This window comes from Syngnathus acus, chromosome 5, assembly GCF_901709675.1.
Source record: "Syngnathus acus chromosome 5, fSynAcu1.2, whole genome shotgun sequence".
In the NCBI taxonomy this organism is placed as follows: domain Eukaryota; kingdom Metazoa; phylum Chordata; class Actinopteri; order Syngnathiformes; family Syngnathidae; genus Syngnathus; species Syngnathus acus.
In genome coordinates, this window is record NC_051091.1 from 6,686,134 (window position 1) to 6,704,385 (window position 18,252).

Here is an 18,252-nt window from a genome sequence, read left to right on the forward strand (position 1 = left end):
TTGGTGTCTAAAGATAATGCAACAAAGAAAATGACGTGGAAATTTGTTTGATCGATTCTCATTTTATTGGTATCTTTACTTCAACATAATCGCAATATACAAGAGATTTGAGTTCTGTTGCATAGGACAGGACTAAAATACACTAGATCACACAAGGAGGATGTGTGACTTTTCATGCAGCCGACCTTGCAGGCAATTTGTCAAAGATCCATCCAGCCTTTTGCACTTCAACACATTCAGTAAGATTTCCTTCCTCCAGCCCTCAACTGTCTTTTCTTTCTTCCTCCAGCCAGCTGCAGCTGACAGGGCAGAAGCAGCCAGGGGACAATTAGGCAAGCAGGGTGGAGAGACAGCTGAACCTGTTGCCAATTACGCCGACTTGACCGAGCTCCGCTTTTCCCCACACAGGCTTAAGACATGAAGAAAAGGGGATAATAAAAATACTTGGTTTTATTTGCTCATCTCCAGCAGATTCAATTTAACATCCAAGAAGAATATTATGTTACTTCAGCAGATAATGTAACAAACTCCATCATCAGTAGGTTGCCCGACGTAAGAGAAAGCGCTGCAACTGACAGATACGGCTTTCCCGATGGAGCAACAGGGCCTTCTCTGGTCGGTCCTCTACTTGCTCGTGCTCGTCGTCATCCTCGTCCTCCTCCTCCTCCTCCTCCCGTTCCATTAGCTGCTCCATGTACCAGGAGGAGCTTAGCAGGATGTGGCCAGTCGCCTGCATGGAGAAGACTGTCCATCGCAAAGCCTCCCTTCAGGCACCACACAAATACGCATTGTATTAGTCTCAACAGAAAAGAGGCAGCGATTTTGAGAAATATGCATTCTACCAAATGGTGGTGATATTGGCTAACATTATGTGACAAACATTTTTGCTCCCCACTGTTGAGTCACAATTCCAAAATGCAATCCTCTGCTGCAAGGTCTGTGCCAGAGTTGATCACCAGCAACTCTAGTGATGACATAACTCCTCACAAAATTAATCTCAGAAAAATCTAGCCCATCTCAACTCTGCCGCCCACACTGTATACTGCGTGTTGTCTGTCCAGAGAACAGTGCGAATGCTATTGTGCAGATGGTTTTGGAGCACTTACAAATATTCTATTTGTTGCATCATCAGAGGTAAACAGAAGGATTCGACATTGATAAGAACTTGAGCATTTTGAACTTCAACAGAAAAATTCAGCTGGATCTCATTCACTCACTTCAACATCCTCTTGGCCTCATAACAGCGCACTTCATAAGACAAGGAGTAAACACCGTACAGTGTTGCTTTGACATTCAAGCAGCCGATGAAATCACTGGGGTTGTTCTTGTACAGGTCAAAGGTCACCTTGGCCACATCTGTCCGTTGCTGTGGCCTGCGTTTACTGAGCTGGTCTCTCGAGAGGCCGTTCTGAAGAAACACAGGGTCAAAGGGCGGCCAACTTGGCTTTAGCGTGATGGGGAACAAAGTGTCTTGCTCAGTTGCACAAAGACAGCAGTTAGCAAGCAAATTCATTTATCCAACTATTAGATTACTTTTGTCTGCAGTCCTAAAAATTCGACCCTCTGGTATCTTGGGCCAATTTTTACAGCTGTCACGCAAGTCCCTAACTCAACCGGTGGTCAAGCGGCCCTCTAGTGGTCCGTGTCGGTATTGCAGGTGGTCCGTGAAATTGGAAATGGAAAATTGTTTTTAAAAATAAAATAGATTTGTTATTTGGATTTGATTTATTTTTCAACTAAGACTGCGAGTCATTTACCCATCTAAATTATAACAAAGGTAGCCTAGATTCCCAAAATAGACGTATAGATGCAAATAAATAGTCTGTATAGGTCTATCCTCCTTGGGTGCAAAATAAAATAATATTCCACCAAAGCAGAGGTCCCCGAGTTGCTTTTTGGTTATAATGTTAGTTCCTCGGACAAAAGCCGTGTTGGAGCCATCTGATCAGCAATGCCACCTAGTGGTGCATGCAACACTGTACCTGTGATGGGGTCCACTTCTCTCCTTTCTCCAGCACCATGAGAACAGTGTTGTCAGGCAGTGTTGTGAAGAAATCCTCGGTGTCCACACCTGTGCCATCTTCATCCAGGACCAGGCTACTGGCACACAGCACATTTAGTGAGTCGCTCACCTATAAAGGACAAAAATGGGCTCATTTATTTAGAATTGTGGCAACACTGATTAGAAACAAGAAGCAAACTCATGACATCACCACCACTGTGAGTCAATTTGTGGTCTCTTTGCTTCCCTCTGTCCACACCTTGTTCATCAGGTCTTCTAACGCATCCGCCATGATGCCCTTCTTCAAACTACGATCGGCATTAGTCACTCGAAAAGGTTTTGGCCGAGATACTTGTCTTGATAGAAGCTGCTGGGTTACGGATGCACTAGCTGACACACACCTGATTAAGGATTACAAAAAAAGAAGGTTGAGGGGAAGAAAAAAATAATAGCTAAGGAGGACAAATATGCCCTTTCCTCTAAATTCACCCCAGGAACTGATATCTTACTTTAAGGAAGACTGAGTCAGGAGGTTGAGAGACTTCAGAGCATAATCCATCACTGAAGAAAGTGCTCGGCAACTTGTATGACAAAACTGGAAATGAGCACAATTGTTCCAAATGACTTGTCCAAAACAATCCTGCACTCTGGTCACCGTATTTTTTGACTGCCGAACTAAATTTAAGCAAAAATCACACACCCTTCCTTGTCCGGACAAGAGTGAATCACGGCGACAACTGGCCAGTGAACCTTGTGCTCTTGTTGAGCAAGTCAAATAGTTTCATTGTCATTGCGCAAGACTTCATGGCCGTCCCCCTTCATTGTCCTGGCCCGACATCAAGTATAAAGTTCACCAATATTGCTTTTCTATCGGAATGCGTGTTGTTTTATTCGGGAAAGTTTATCTCTCCGTGTGCTGACACTGCTAGGAATAGCTTCATACCAGGAAAAGCAGCATTGCAGTAAATTTTATAAAAATAGAAAAATTTGAGATGCCTTCCGTTCATTTGATGGTAGTAGATTCAAAACGGCCAGAAGTGACTAAAGTTCTGTTTCTATAATCCATAATCGCAATAGTGGAACATCGAGCACAAAAATGCTCGGGGATGCTTACAAACAGTTCAGATTAGAAAAACTACAGTATATTACCAATGGAATTATTTCCTTTACTAATAAAATGTCAAATACGTTCTAAGGACAGCGCATTTTGAAGGAAAAAGGAAACTTAATCACCCAAATTCAGTTTTAAATGTGCTCAACGCTATTGGGTTTGAGAAATGTGAAGTGATATAGTTTATATATATTTTTTAAATGGTCAAACTTACTTGTTAATTGTATCCTCCCTGCAGTTGCCCGCATACCGCGTTGAATTTAAAGCACCCGGATCACGTTTCCAACTAATTGCAGCATGCCATGTGACTTCCGTTCATAACCGGAATTTAGTAGTTTATTGAGACAATTTTATTTATTTATGACCCATCTAGTTATTGACACAAGCCACTTTGGAAATAGAAAACCACTAATTAATCATTAACTGATATTAATAAATGGTGCTGTGAATAAAACACCTGTGACAATGATGTCTAACAGAAATATCGTTTTGATTTCATCATTTCCGCTTGTTAGCTATTTTTCTGCCGCTTTTGTGAGCTTTAAGTAATAGTCTGGAGGTCACAAAGTCCAGAGTGAACTAGATGAGCAGTTTATTTCACTCTGTAAAATCATATGTCATGCTCATGCTGTGCAGATGAATCACGCAGCGAAATGGTCTTCAGTGGATAGCACACATAAACTAAACCTTGCCCAAGTATTGTAGACAAAGGCTAATATGGAAGCTCTATGTTTCATTTGTTTTTAATGGTTCCTGATGCTTATCGATGCACAGTAAAATGAACAAGACTTAATATAAATAAATAAATATCATCATATTTAATGTAATACGTTTTGCTGGAATTAATGACATGCAAAAACACAAGGAATTTCTGCTGAGAAATGTGACCCGGTCAAAGTGCATATTAACTAGTGACGGGCTCAAATTGTATCTGAGCTGCTGTCAGTGATGAAGTGCATCAAAATTATTATTTTATTTTATTTTTCTCGCTTTGCAGGTCTGCCCCGCCCCCCTTTTCTGGCATGCTATTTCTTCTTGCCAACCCGCGCCATCAGTTCTGCATTGGCTGCCGCTTTGGTCCTCATGTCCTGGTTCTTGGCCAGATCTATGAGGACGCTGAGAATACTGGTGGGGACATCAAGGGACAGGGCGAAGCGGGATCCCGGCTGGGTTCTCTTGGGCACCTGCGGAGCTCGCACCGGCCGCAGAAGCACGCGATGCTCGGAGCGGAGCAACGTGTTCAACACCCCGCCGCGGTTTATGATGTCGACTGCCAGCGCGCCTCTCCTGATGGCCTCGTCGAAGTCAGCGACTTCTGCCTTCTGACTGCCCCCCTGAGCGTGGATCCCGCAAGGCAGCAGCAGAGCCAGGCAGAAGCACAAGCCCAACGTCCTCATGCTCGCAATTCTGTTGGCAGGCACACAAAATGACGCAAATTATTTCAAGGATGCGTGCGTGAAAGGCAAGGCAAGGCGCAAAAAAAAAAAAGTAATTCAATATGCTTCACATTTGAAAGCAAAATACAACATTTAAAAGCAAATAATTAAAGGCATAAAAAAACAACGATTTTAGACCATTAAAAGCAAATTACTTAAAGAATTTACAGCGCAAGAAAACCAAATTTTGCACAAATTCATTATGGACATACAATTTTTAACTTGGATTTAAAGGATAGTCATAAATAGTTTCAAAGCATCCTATTTGACATATTAGAATGCACAGTACAACACAAAACAATCCAAGTCCTGCTAAAGTGTTGCTGATGAGTACTACTTACTCAGTGTCACTTCAGTAGATTGTTGGTGACTTGGAGAAAAAAAGTCACTTCAATTTCCAGCGCTGGAAATAATCTGGATATTTGAATAATCAACCCAAAAATGTTTTCCTTCTCCTCCTCAGTAATGACAGGAGCGACCTGCGTGTAAAGCAGCAGGACGTTCAAGTGGCTGAAAGTCCAGCACGACCCCGTCTTCACTGCTGTCTCCTCTCTCTGTTTATGTCCCCCCTCCCTTTGTTTAATCTCATTTCCTTCACCCTTGTTGCAATTTCTTTCTTCCATCTAAAAATAACACATTCACAATCATTGGAACATAATGACACAGACAGTCAGGCCGCAGAAGAAAAGTGCATTTATCCAAATGTACTAATAAACCTTTGATGCCAAAAAAGAGGACGTGTGAGAGATATGATCTCAGCCACACTTATGCATTCATTTGATTCATCATGCAGAAGAGCTATCAAATAAGATTACAGTGACAAGGCGGGCCATTGAAATTATTATCATTTGTGTGCATGGTTTCCAATATGCGGTGTGTCCGTGTTCATTTTCACATCTTTTACCCTGCTGACAATACAATAAGATGCTTCAAGGGGAAGTCAAGCCAAAAATGTTTAGACAATATGTTCTATGCAACCACACTAGGCTAAAGACCAATATTGCATTTTGTGAAATATGAATCAAGCAGAACAATCTACCTGTTTTTAATCATTTTGTACTGCCACGTGCCCTCAATGTCATTTTCAGTCAACAGCAAGTGGCAGCACAGGGCAAAATGGCCGCCGCCTCTCTGAACGGTTTAAAACGAGTCTTCCTACAGCTTCCTACTTGTTTCCTTATTTTTATGCACCAATGTTAAATGGTCAATGTGCATGAATAATGTGCACTTTTTCAGCTTGGCTGAGATTTCCCAAATACTGTAAAAGCATCCGAGCATGAATTTTATTTGCAACTTTTGCTCTTTCATCCTTCTTCACCTGTCACGTCACAGTAACATGAGCTGCTTACGTCAATGCCTCTAAAAGAAGCTGTTCTACATGACGGAGCATTCCTAACTTTTGTGAGGAGATTTTACTGGCTTCATTAATTTGCAACAACAGCTGCTCAACCATGTTGTTGCTTCTTTAAAACGGCAATTGTATTGTTTTGTTGCATGATGCAGTGACTCATCTAAGACGACTTGCGTTCCAAAGGCAATTATTGAACTACTATCATAACATAAGGGACTCCGGAAAACCGAGGAAGGGGATGTCAGGCCGAGAACTACCTCATCTCTTGAAGCACCTCCATTGCATCCCATCACCGGAGCGATCCTCATCTCACTAATGACTTAAATTTAATCGTCGGCCCTCGAGGGTCCTCTGGCGAGAGGAGTCATCGTGGATGGCTAGAGATAAACAAACATGCGTTACGCAGATGTCAGGCCTCCTCCTAACAAATGTTCACGATTTATACCAGTCAGTGGCATGGCTGTCATAGATAGAGCGCAGCATGACTTCACATGAATAGAAGACAAGGTCATGATTCTAAGCAGAGCCTGGCCTATCAACCACGCAGCTTCGTAACATCGACGTTTGACGTCAGTCTTTGTGTTTACTATATACATAGTATGTATCATAAATCTGTGACGTAAATCAGATTCATCTTATGATGCTGGCATTTCAAACAGAATATTAGCAGTCTTCTAAAGTAGGCTGCCTTGGCACACTAGTCTGTTGTGACATCACGAGTGCCACTATAAAATATAATACACTAATAATGACAATAAATCTCTCCATAAGTTATTCACTGAGTAGAGTGATACGAGATCAATATTTCATTGAGATTTTTTTTCTACTGTAATGTTTTTCTACTGGGTTGGCTTTACGATACAATGCAAATTAAAGGAGAAAATTGGGACTGTTTGGCAGACCAAGATGGCCGCAACAGTGGGCACACGAGCAGCTACCTGTAGTGTTGTATGACAAACATACACCATTCAGCACCAAACCAGATCAAATAAACAAAAGAACCCATGTTTTACAGTTTTATTTTTGTCAGAATGTGAGCTTCTGTTATGTACAATAGAAGACAGAAATCGATTTTACAGACATGATAAATATACTCTTGCTCCAAATAGGTTGCATTTAGGATCTACAGAGTCCTGATTTCAATCGAGGTCCAGCCCCCCTTCCTCTACTCACATCTGTGCCAGCTGTTGAGGTCATGTGCGGATTAAACAAGGTTACCTGTGAACTGCCACCTTCAATGACTAAAACAGCGGGCATGATAAGAGGGAGGTTGGCGGGGGGCTGGACTGATCGATGGCTGTCTGTGTGGACACTCGGTGAGGATGAGGAGCAGGACACGGATCGACACCACGATGCAATTTAAAACCTCAGCCAGTACATTGCACTGCGCATTCTATTGTAGTCGGGCAGCTGCTCAATGGGGCCTAAGGAGAAGATGGGGCAAAAATGAACAAGTTCAGAAATCGTAAATGAACATTCAACAGCTATCGTTAAAAGTGCATTGAAAGAAGGACCCACCGACAGCTGCCACAGCCGGACACTTATCGTAGATGTATTTGGAGCAGATGTCACGCACCATCCTGGGGGTCACGGCCTGAGACGAGAGAGTCAAAGTGTGCTCAGCGCAACGGGCGGGCACTCGCTGGCAAACATCTCAAAGAGACTCACGTCGATGCGAGCGTCCCACTCGGCCAGGGGGATGCGCCGGCCATAGTTCAGAATGTGCCTGCCGATGTCGTCACAGATCGGTGTTGTTCCTACAAAAAAAGAAAAACCCACTCGTGATTGAGCTATCTTGGAGTGAGTTTGTCAAATGCAATGACAATAGCGTGACGCACCATTGAGCTGTCCCACCAAACTGGCCTTCAGCGCATTCTTGCCTCTGGCGACATCACTCTCTGTGACCGTGGTGCACACATTCATCCTGCATGAGGCACAACCTGACTCAAATCTCACAAGTCAAAATGAACCGTGCAGTTGGGGTGATCTGTGTGACTCGGTGTCATTTCTCACCAGGAATTCTGGGACCAGTGCATCATGTCGTCAATGCTGAGCTTATCTGTCACAAAGTAAATGCCCAGCAGGCCGGTGTCATTGTAGGACGAGAGGAATGTCTGGAAGCTGTGACACAGGTTCTCCTCCGCCGCCAGGCGAGCCAAACGGCTGCTCATGTTCTTCACGTGAATAAAGAGTGGACATAGGAAGGTTTTGTCAGACGAGTTTCATTTAAAACTGATTAGTTGGGATAAATGTAACCATCAAGGCAGCTGACAATATTCCATTTCAAATGGTCAAAACAAAGGCGACAATGAAACAATGCTTTGGCGACATCACTTCAGATATGACACTGGCGTCTAACCTTTCCGCCGCCACAGGTGAGGTCATAGCTTCCGATGATGGCGTTGGCCACCATGAGAGGCACGATGTCCGGGCTAGCAGCGCCGGGGGCCTCCACGGCGATGGCGATGTGGGCCAGGGGCAGACCATCGTCACGGAAGCGGATCTGGGGAGAAACATAAATCTCAATTAGCATTGGCTATTGTTTTCCCCACTTTCTTCTAGTAGCATTTTACTACTTCTCCTAACATAGGTGGGGAGAGCCATTAAATATTTTCGCAATACCAACTCACCTCACTGCCTGTAAATCTGCAGGGTGACAACACAGGAACGGCATCTCCCTCGTATTCGAAGGACAGTCCACTGAAGTGAGTCTGGGCCAACGCCACAAGCTCCTCATGGTTCACACCTGCATATTTAGCACATGACATGAGGGGCCAATCTTTGCACAAATGTTGTATGTGGTGGCAGAAAGGACCAACCTCCAGCTGCAGCCAGAACCATGCGGGGAGCCTTGTAATGGCTGTTGACGTATTCCACTAGATCCTGGCGGGTGATAGTTCTAATAGAATTTCAAATGATGTTTCTTAGAAACTTAAAGGATTAGTGCATTGACAATTATTGTGGTGGCAAAACAATTTTACTCCCCCCCCCCCTCACCTGGCGGTGTTGGATGGTCCAAGTGGACTGTGTCCCAGTGCAGTACCCTGGTAGGCGGTTGCATGCAGCAGGTCCAGGCAAACTTCCTGATGGTTGTTTTCCATTTCTTCCAGTTCGCGCAGCACCACACCCCGCTGCTGCTCAATCTCCTCCTCGCTCAGCGAGCAGCCCTGCACCATCTCCGAAAGCAGCTCCACAGCTGGGGAAACACAAGTATGTTAAAATGTTTGAGTATTCCTCAAAACATTAGCTTACACAGTGCAGGTTTTTATGCATTGTTCCAAATCTGTATCAACAGCAGATTTTGTCTAGAAATCCAAACAAATTAGAGGTCCACTAAGTGTAACGGAATAGTTTGTGTTCTCCTGTGTACTACACTGCATGCATGGATGCTAACAAGTCACAATACCTTTAGGCAAGTCTTTAGCCAAGGTCTTCATGTAGTAAGCGGTATGTTCCCGGGATGTGTAAGCACTCAAGTGAGCACCCATAGACTCCACCTGCTGCTCTAAAGCTGTCTGAGGGTACTTCTTGGTGCCCTAGAAAGCAAGGACAAAAGTCACCTTGTTTAACTGTGTTTGACATTTGAATAACAGTGGAGGACGTTCCTTTCCTACAGTGGTGATGTAACTCAAATTTTTACCCAAGTCAGAATCACTAATTGATACTAAGGCAATAGTAAAGTTACAGTTGTTCTCATCCTAGTTTACATTAGGTGACAGGCGGGTTACACCAGGAACTGTTCGCTAGCCAATCAGAGGGCACATAAAGACAAATAATCATTCACACCGAAATCCAGACTGTCATAAAAAAGGTCTCAATGTATTAACATCCAAAAGAGTGTGTCAACCTACCTTAAAAGCCAGGTGCTCCAGGAAAAACCCTGTCCCATTGTTCTTTTCGCTCTCATAGCGACTGCCAGCACTGATCCACAGTCCGACCTATGAAGGAGAGGATATTTGGAAAGTGAGAGTTGATCATAGCCCAATGCCATCCACTATTGCATGTTATGAAGTCCTTACAGTGCACGTAGCATGTCCCGTCTCTTCCGATGCGACCCTCAAGCCATTATCCAGGGCAGTGAGACGAGTTTCAGGGGCTCCCAGTAGGCTTTGGGCATAGCTGACTGAGGCTTGGCCACGCCTCAGAGACAGCAGGAGGGGCTACGATGATAAGACAGAAACTTTCAATGTACTATTATTATTACTGACAACACAAATATAAATACATTCACATCAATCACCATTGAGAAATGTATCAGAACTTAATTTGACTTTATAAAGTGAGAACTGCTAAAATAATAATAATAATAATAAATATATATAATATAATAAAATAATCTGACAAATCTTTGAATTGCCTTCAAATCACAGGGGACATTTACAAATTACAACTATGTCACCTTTCAATGGCAACAGGGAGGCAACAGAAGCTGTCTGCCACTTAGTGGTTTAGTGCTTGTGAAACGTCATTTGAAAGATACAACACAAAGTCACAATGCAAAAGACACATTAACAACCGATGGAAGCGCATCATTAAATTATTTGGTCGAAATTACCATACTTGACAAGCTATTTGGGAAGCTAAGCTACGTTGAGGGCAAATCAGGACATACCGTTTCTGACAAGAGTAGACAATGAGAAAATCCCTCATACGAAAATAAAACATTGACTTTACAAATATAATCTTTAAAGATCAACGAAATTATCTATAGCAAACCCTGCATTATTACTTGATCAATTGACCTTGTATTCACTCAAGGCTAGCCAATGCTAAAATGCTAACTGGAGGTACCGCTTGCGGAAAGCTAACCATGACAATTGCTTCTTCCATTTCTTGTGCATTCACTTTGACAATAAGGAGTACCCGAAGCGGCTTGTTCTTAGACGCGTCCCTTGAAGGCTTACTTACACTGCGGGTTTTGGCGAGTACACGACCCACGGTGCTCCCGACTCGGCACACTGACGCCGCCATTTTTCACTCCAGGTTAAAGAAGGCAACCGATTCCGCTGTCCTCGCGCAAAGGACTCTTCTTCGTTTGTAAGTTTAATTGTGTCATCCACCTCAGAAATATCTATCGCCACCGCGTGTTCAAAATGTGTTATTGCAAGTACAAACAAAAACAAAGACTCGGTCCTTGATTTAATTTATAAGCCAAAATAAGTGTTGCCTACTATTAATTGCATTCACATAATTTCTTGTCAAGGTGGCACATATTTTGGGGTTAAATGCTTTGTCAATATGAGCGATTGACTAGCGACCAGTCCACGGTAAACTGACTCGAATGAGGCATAGTCCACAACTTAAATGTCAAGTAAAGCAGCAATGAACTGAAAATACCTAGCAATTAAATTGGAACTTTATTGAGAGATAAAACATGTTTGAAGTGAGTCTAAGATTTTCGGTCAATAAATCTCCAGCACAGCAACAAATATATAATATTTTCCTGTACATTTTACAAAATATTAATGGCAGCCTTGAAGCTTGTAGATTCCTTACCATCCACCAAATGAATTTCAAGCGGCCGCTGAGTTTTTTGGAATGTCATCCTGTAAGTGCTTTTTGTTCTTCTTGGCATTCGGTACTCACTGAGGACGTTTAACCTACAAGCCCCTTCGCCACAAAGAGACAGAATGCGAGCAAGCATCAACAGGTAGGTGGACGGATATGTGTGCCGTCTTCGGCAGTTGAAGTGTGAATGTTTCAAGAGGGATGGGCACTGATGGCTGAGGAACAGGAGGAGGAAGAATTCTGTTTGAGATGTTTTTGACAGGAGTATTGGCACTCTTAACAACTTTTGGCAAAGACTTGACTTTTTCTGAAGCAATCTCCTTTTTGGTGCCATGATACTTTGGGACTGAGCGCTTGAAAGGTCTCAGAGGAGGAAGCAGACAGGTGCCATTGAGCCTGAAGCCCTCAATAAATAAATTGACTCCTACATACTGCGGTATATCTACTCCTGCCTAGAAAACAAAAGAGACAAATTAAGTCATACAGTCAAAGGATTTAGTCGGTGCGAGCTTGCCTACCTGGTGATATATGAGCTCAAAGTCTCCCGTGTCCGCTGATTTGTTTGCTCTGCGGTCGAGGACGACGCGCAGCGTGTCCTCCTGCACAGCCGCACAAAGACGGGCAGTGATGGGTGTAGAGGGGGCCATGGTGGGACTGGCATTGATTTCAATCAGCCATGGATGGAAGTCACCGCCTGGAAAAGATCATTCTGGGTTTGATTATTTCTTATTAGTGTTTTTAGTTTTCTCATGCTCATACCTAACATAAAGTCAGCCCCGTAAAGCTCAAAGGTGTTTTTTCGTGAATCCACAAGATCTTGCGCGCTCTGCAATGCATGGATAATAGACTTCTTCATCCCGGGCACAACCACATTTTCCCACTGAGTTTTGTAACCCCGACCAGACAGGAAGGTTATGAACTGGTCGGCTGACCACATGTTGTCTTCTGGGATGCTGGGATGGCGTTGATGAGAAGGTCTCAGATGCTTTTGGATGGAATTATTGCACAAGTGCACAGAGCTGAAAAGAAGTTTGGAAATAGGTGACCCATATAAGTTATAGCATACATTCAAGTGTACATGCATTTAGTAATTTTGTATTCTCAACATACTTGTCCAGCGTGTCCAACGAATAAGGCTGCGTAGAGAAGCGTAAGTAGCACTTCTTATAAAACCACACGGTGAGAGGGTTCCAATCTGTTACCAGAAACCACTGGCGCACATCAAACTTGGTCCCCTCCACTAAGAAGGGACGCTCCAAGTACTTCTGCACCACCCACTTGCTCTCCTTGATCAAGGCTGAATCGCTGTCCACCAGGCTGAGGATCTGATCCAAACGCTTGGCACATTTGATACCTGTAAGAGCGAAGGGATGGATTCATATTTTGAAATAGCATGTACCTGAAAGGGTCAAGACCCAAGTCCCACCTCTGCCTCTGGACTTGGCTCCTGGCTTGATGATCCAGATGTTGTGGATGCCATCTGTGTCCAGTTGTGGACTGACGTCAGCCAGTCTCTGCAGCATGGACTTACAACGTCTTACTAAATGATTGCTGATCTCAATTTTGGCTCCGGCACTGAGTGAAAAAGCAAGCAGGAGAACCGCTAGTATGTATACACACACGCGCAGACATCGTGGTATACTTACTGAACAAGCAAGTAGTAGCTGTTGATAAATTCCCCCCACTCCTCCTTAGCAAGGGATGGCGTTGTCTCCGAGCTAGCGTCAATGTCAGCGTGCTCCAAACTCTCGAGAAAATCCCAACACACTTTGAGAGCTGTGCCGATCATTTTGGAAACCATCACGGGCTCCGATGATTCTACAAATGGAGGAAGGCAATCAAACCGAGCCACAACATACGCTAAAAAGATTGCCGGCTACTTTGCATGTGCTCGTTCTTCTTCTCTTCCTGAACATTATGTGCTGTCTCCACAATGTACTTCAAAAGACTGGTGCAGGCTGTCCTCCTGTAGTCCTCTTCAGGAGGGAAATAAAGATTACAGACATCTAAATGTTGTACTTTTTCCAGAAAGTTATTCATAAAATCTAACCAATGAAAGCATGCTTCTCATCCCGGGCTCCAAGTCTGTAACAACGAGGAAAGAAAGTGTCCGGGTCTGTTGAGTCAAACCAATGCAGACTTCTCAGGTTCACACACAAGCCCACCTGGAACAGATTTTATGATGAGGTCCTGCACTTTGACTTAAAAGTTGAATCCATTCCATAACTCAATTTACTCAAGTACTATATGTAATCAATTTTAGTACCTTAGTGGTGAAGCTGCCTGCTTTGGCAAAATGGTTAGTCATCTGTTCTTTCTGCAAGATACTGGTGTTGATGGCATCTCTTTTATTTGTCCAGTAGAAATAAACCATTTCATTCCGCACCATGCGAGACTGAGGGATGAGAATATTTTTTTTGTCTCAACGTAACACCAGATGTCCTCACGTTTTGTTTCTTCAAGATTTTACCATAAGATTGTACAGTCCGGCCGGATCCTGCTCTTGGTTGACATCATCTGAGAAGAAGGCTCAATGGTAACGAGTGAGTAAAGAAATAAAAGAGACAAAAAGAGCTGTTGTAACATCACATCATCAGCTGACCGTCTTCACCGTCGCTGTCACCGGCATCGTTCAAGCGGGCCTCTTTAACAGGACGTGAGGACATGTGGAGGCCGGGGTGACACATCCGCTTCTCCAGCCAGCCTCTGGCCCGCAATGAGGCCCGAATTACCGGGTAAGGGCCCTGAATGGAGAACACTTTATGCAACTAAAAGAAAGAGACAGACATGGCATAAAACATGGAGGTGAATGAAAATAAATAGGAATATTTTCAAAAACATACAAAGACATTTTGTTTTCTCTTTTTGACTTACCTTGACAGTTTTTTCCACTATGGCCTTGGCTGTCTTTAGTCTCTCTGAGTTGAGAGCAGGCAAGCGGACAGCGTGTCGAAATGGTGGTGACGCTGTCTCACACACACACACAAATGCAAATGAAAGAAAAAAAATCTTCCTGAGTGAGTCATCTGTACAAGTGTATTGTGAGATGACTTACTCGTTTGCAGTGTTTTGATTTCAACTTGACTTTGGCATTGCTGGACCATTGTTACTAGATTCTGGTCCTTCAACAGGCCCACAGATTGTCCCTCCTGGAAATCCAAAAGCATTCACTCTTTTACACATCTGACCTTGATGAATGTAGGTGAAGAACAAACTACAGTGAATGTAACCAAAGATATTTGATGATGTCAACTCAGACTAAGAGCCAAAAAGAGAATGGTAACTTCATGAATTTTTAATAGATGGCCTGCGGGTTCAAACATTCGTGTCTACAGTGTGACCTCATGATTAATTCAACCCTTGTGATCTATAAACTGACTCTAACCAACCGAGGGTAGAGTTGAAAGTCACAAACAGTAACTGTGTGAACTTTTTCTACTCTCCTATAAACCTTTCTTCTCATATTTAATAATGTATTTTTTTGTTCTAAAGCACTGTGAATTAACCATAAACTATACTGTACTCCTTACATAGTAGGTTATGCATGACTTTTTTTCCCCTATTCTATTGGGAACAATTGCTGCATGTATTTATTTTCCTGTTTCGTGATTCAGCCACTCATCATTATCACTCTGGGAAATAAAAGCATAAATAATGTATATGCATGTGCATGCTACACATGGTCCAGAATGTGTTTGTGCAATCATCTTACTTTCAAATAGCATGTTCAGTAGGGCGCATAATGCGATACAGTGATTAAAACTCTGACAGCAACGACAGGTTTACTTTGTCAATGTGAGGGTCAAATTGCAGACCGCTTGACTACACCAGTTAGGTTTGCATCTTGACATGGTGTGAGTATTTGTTACACAACTGCAAACACATTTCCCAATATATTTATTTTGCCATAAATAAAGACAAATCTAATGTTGAGAAATACCAGACTATAACTCATGAATTACAGTCCAAGATAAACTAAAATAGCAATTACCAGCTACCTACTTATATTATAGCATACATGATAAAATCCCCATTTCATATACAAGTTTCTTTTGTTCCTACCTGCGGTGCTCCAAAGATGTTCTGACTTTGTTGTTGAGTTTCACCGGAGGAACGCACGCTCTACCCCAACTTGGTTTACTGTTGCCATGGCAACACCAAGGGGGCCTGATATGCAACAGCACCTGAACACATTTATTATTTTAAATCTCATGTATTGTATTTAGTTTTATATTTGATTTTCAACAACATATTACGTAATTTATAATGTTGTTTTAAACTGGCAAAATTAATAATTTTATGATACATATCAAGTTACAAAAGGATAATGCCGCATTCCAGACTGCTGTGAAATTTCCAGTTTGAAACTTAAGTTCCAGTCCAGAGTGAACGAAAACATGGCGAAAGGTACTCAAACATGTTTTTCCGAAAAGTTCATTGAAAATAGATACGCTCAATACCAGTTGGACACAAATCCTTTTAAGTTGTTTTCATTTTTGTTAGGATAAAGCCTAATTGTTATTGTGTACTCAAATGCTGAGGCAGCTATAATACTGCTGTTCAGGTGCAGTGCTTTGTTTATGACATGAGGGGGCGCAAGTGTACATAATAGAAGTTGAGAAACCTTCATTTACGGTAAGCTCCCGCCAACAACAACCGACATAGTAAAGGCTGCTTTGCCCTTTTATAATAATGTATCAGTCCTTGACAATGTAATAATTTCACATTATCATACATACACGCTAAACCTATTCCCACTTATTCCGCCATCTTGCATAACCGTGACGTCATCGTGCGCTTTGTGTCCGGACAAATCTCCTCCTCGTTCACTCCAACGAAACAAACACCAACACGCTGTCAAACCTACTACTTAGTCACGCAGCCCAAATAAAACGCAGGAAAACAAGTGGTAAACTTCACTTTTTCAAACGAGGTATGTTAAGCTAACATTACATGCTAATTATCATCACAACGCTAACTTGGCGTGTTAGCTTACAGAGTGTGTCACCAATTTACTCCAACAGAACGCCGGGGTTTACCGGTGAAATGTGTGGAAGGACTGCGTGCACTCTGGCTCCGGATGAGGTGAGCCGAGCCTGCTCGTACAGAAACCGGCGTGGGCAGCGGAGACAGCCTAGTTGGAGGGAGGGTAACGCGGACAAATACCGACCCTCCTACAACAAAACCCCCCAGTCCATGAGCCCCGTGCTGCTGTCACACAGGCACTTTGACAAGGTAACCTGATCGAGAACTAAATAAAAAACGCGCTAGGAAATTCTCAGTATGATTAAGTTGTGTTTTACTGACATTATCCGGAACATGACACCCAAAATTGTAGGTACGAAAAAACAAAATCAAACCCCCTTTTTTTCTGAGCAAGTTCAATGTCACATCAATGTTGAAGTAAACAATTGAATTTAAGCTCATGATAGGAAAGAATTTGATAGAAAGAAAAAAAGCTACATCTGTTTTGCTGGTGCATCTGATATAATGTTTTTGTGTTTGTGTAGAATGCACCTGTGGATGAGTGTGTTTTGGTTTCCATGCGTTGGGGCCTGGTCCCTCCCTGGTTTAAGGAAAATGATCCAAGCAAGATGCAGTACAGCACCAGCAATTGTCGCAGTGACAACATCCTGCAGAAAAAGACTTATAAGGTACTTTGTGGAAAACACTCAGTCTGTAATACATTTTAAGCTAAACAGATTCTATAAAATGTCCCTTTGAATGGCTTTTTTTCTTACCAAGGACCCTTTACTGAAAGGACAGCGCTGCGTCATCCTCGCCGATGGCTTCTATGAGTGGAGGAGGCAGGAGAAAGAAAAGCAGCCATTTTTCATCTACTTCCCTCAGACTCACCGGTCCTGTGAGGAGAAACAAGATCCTGTCAATGAGTCAGCAGAGGCAAGTCAACGTTTTGTGCCAGATGTGACCATACTATGTTTCCCCACCATCTTAGAAGTTCTCAACAGTACATGGCATATTTTGACCTACTGTGGGTCTGGAAGGTAGCCCCCTGCGATAAACGGTGGTTCACTGTTTACATTTGCTGGGCTGTGTTAGCAGGCAGAAGAACCATCAGATGAGTGGACAGGCTGGAAGTTGTTGACCATGGCAGGACTATTTGACTGCTGGACACCTCCATCTGGTGGCGAGCCCCTCTACACCTACAGTGTAATCACTGTCAACGCTTCCCCCAATCTGCACAGCATCCATGACAGGTGAGGAGAGGAGATAAAAAGCTTTGCTTCAGAGCTAAAGGCGGTGTCCGTTTCAGGATGCCAGCCATCTTGGCCGGAGAGGAGGAAGTAAGGCGGTGGCTTGATTTTGGCGAGGTGAAATCTGTGGATGCTTTGAAACTGCTCCAGTCAGAAGACATATTGACCTATCATCCCGTCTCGTCGCTTGTCAATAATTCTCGCAACAACTCTCCGGAGTGCCTTCAGCCTGTAGACCTCAACCAGAAAAAGGTACAGTGATGAAGACTTGGGTTAGGGAAGATGCAAAGTAAGCTGTAATTCGAGAAACAAACGTGTGTGTGTATTCCCCACAGGAGCCCAAGGAGACAGCTAGCAGCAAGATGATGATGAGCTGGCTGGCGAGTGGCTCTTCAAAGAGGAAGGTGTCGGATGCCTGCAAGAGTCAGGAGAAGGACACGGACAAGAAAGACACAACCAGCAAGTCTACTGGGGCACTTCAGCAGTGGCTGCAAGGAGCCAACAAAAAAACAAAAACCTAGTAAAGCAGAGTTACTGGATTTCTGTCATTCTTTTAATCAATTTTAATGGGACTATATACTGTTCAATGATTAGATGTTCAAATAAAGTTTTAGAAATAAACAGGTAGC

General features: G+C 43.1%; 5 protein-coding genes across 14 annotated transcripts; 1 reads left to right on the forward strand and 4 right to left on the reverse strand.

The window, feature by feature from the left end:
- Positions 1-44: 44 nt before the first annotated feature.
- On the reverse strand, positions 45-3,404 carry LOC119123631 (cell death activator CIDE-3-like). Of its 4 annotated transcripts, none has more exons than XM_037252890.1 (7): positions 3,328-3,404; positions 2,512-2,584; positions 2,262-2,403; positions 1,983-2,132; positions 1,218-1,408; positions 577-764; positions 45-409 (listed from the first exon to the last, which is right to left on the reverse strand). In XM_037252890.1, the coding sequence occupies exons 1-7, from the start codon at positions 3,359-3,361 to the stop codon at positions 237-239; spliced, it is 951 nt and encodes a 316-aa protein (XP_037108785.1). In that variant the 5' UTR covers positions 3,362-3,404; the 3' UTR covers positions 45-236. The 4 variants fall into 4 exon arrangements, with proteins under 4 accessions (XP_037108785.1, XP_037108786.1, XP_037108787.1 ...); XM_037252891.1 differs by lacking the exon at positions 3,328-3,404 and adding an exon at positions 2,670-2,762 and having other exon boundaries at positions 2,512-2,607; XM_037252892.1 differs by lacking the exon at positions 3,328-3,404 and adding an exon at positions 2,703-2,721.
- Positions 3,405-3,558: 154 nt separating this feature from the next.
- On the reverse strand, positions 3,559-5,618 carry LOC119123646 (urocortin-3-like). The gene is made up of 2 exons (XM_037252912.1): positions 4,891-5,618; positions 3,559-4,520 (listed from the first exon to the last, which is right to left on the reverse strand). The coding sequence occupies exon 2, from the start codon at positions 4,508-4,510 to the stop codon at positions 4,139-4,141; it is 372 nt and encodes a 123-aa protein (XP_037108807.1). The 5' UTR covers positions 4,511-4,520; positions 4,891-5,618; the 3' UTR covers positions 3,559-4,138.
- A 1,284-nt stretch (positions 5,619-6,902) lies between these two features.
- Positions 6,903-10,931, reverse strand: LOC119123617 (cytochrome b-c1 complex subunit 1, mitochondrial). The gene is made up of 13 exons (XM_037252854.1): positions 10,809-10,931; positions 9,920-10,060; positions 9,752-9,838; positions 9,307-9,436; positions 8,898-9,096; positions 8,720-8,799; positions 8,531-8,646; positions 8,260-8,403; positions 7,914-8,074; positions 7,739-7,824; positions 7,569-7,657; positions 7,419-7,494; positions 6,903-7,324 (listed from the first exon to the last, which is right to left on the reverse strand). The coding sequence occupies exons 1-13, from the start codon at positions 10,869-10,871 to the stop codon at positions 7,260-7,262; spliced, it is 1,437 nt and encodes a 478-aa protein (XP_037108749.1). The 5' UTR covers positions 10,872-10,931; the 3' UTR covers positions 6,903-7,259.
- A 307-nt stretch (positions 10,932-11,238) lies between these two features.
- LOC119123602 (tubulin monoglycylase TTLL3-like) lies at positions 11,239-16,558 on the reverse strand. Of its 5 annotated transcripts, none has more exons than XM_037252823.1 (15): positions 16,448-16,558; positions 15,471-15,592; positions 14,464-14,557; positions 14,283-14,374; positions 14,011-14,176; positions 13,879-13,925; positions 13,675-13,803; positions 13,459-13,573; positions 13,289-13,384; positions 13,055-13,226; positions 12,835-12,983; positions 12,519-12,762; positions 12,168-12,427; positions 11,927-12,102; positions 11,239-11,860 (listed from the first exon to the last, which is right to left on the reverse strand). In XM_037252823.1, the coding sequence occupies exons 3-15, from the start codon at positions 14,510-14,512 to the stop codon at positions 11,501-11,503; spliced, it is 2,055 nt and encodes a 684-aa protein (XP_037108718.1). In that variant the 5' UTR covers positions 14,513-14,557; positions 15,471-15,592; positions 16,448-16,558; the 3' UTR covers positions 11,239-11,500. The 5 variants fall into 5 exon arrangements, with proteins under 5 accessions (XP_037108718.1, XP_037108719.1, XP_037108721.1 ...); XM_037252824.1 differs by having other exon boundaries at positions 16,405-16,527; XM_037252826.1 differs by lacking the exon at positions 16,448-16,558 and adding an exon at positions 16,148-16,259.
- On the forward strand, positions 16,197-18,250 carry hmces (5-hydroxymethylcytosine binding, ES cell specific). 3 transcript variants are annotated; one of them, XM_037252884.1, is made up of 7 exons: positions 16,197-16,317; positions 16,433-16,643; positions 16,919-17,062; positions 17,154-17,309; positions 17,469-17,626; positions 17,683-17,875; positions 17,959-18,250. In XM_037252884.1, exons 2-7 carry the CDS (start codon positions 16,455-16,457, stop codon positions 18,142-18,144), a joined length of 1,026 nt encoding a protein of 341 aa, XP_037108779.1. In that variant the 5' UTR covers positions 16,197-16,317; positions 16,433-16,454; the 3' UTR covers positions 18,145-18,250. The 3 variants fall into 3 exon arrangements, with proteins under 3 accessions (XP_037108779.1, XP_037108778.1, XP_037108780.1); XM_037252883.1 differs by having other exon boundaries at positions 16,203-16,341; XM_037252885.1 differs by having other exon boundaries at positions 16,203-16,341; positions 17,472-17,626.
- Positions 18,251-18,252: the final 2 nt, after the last annotated feature.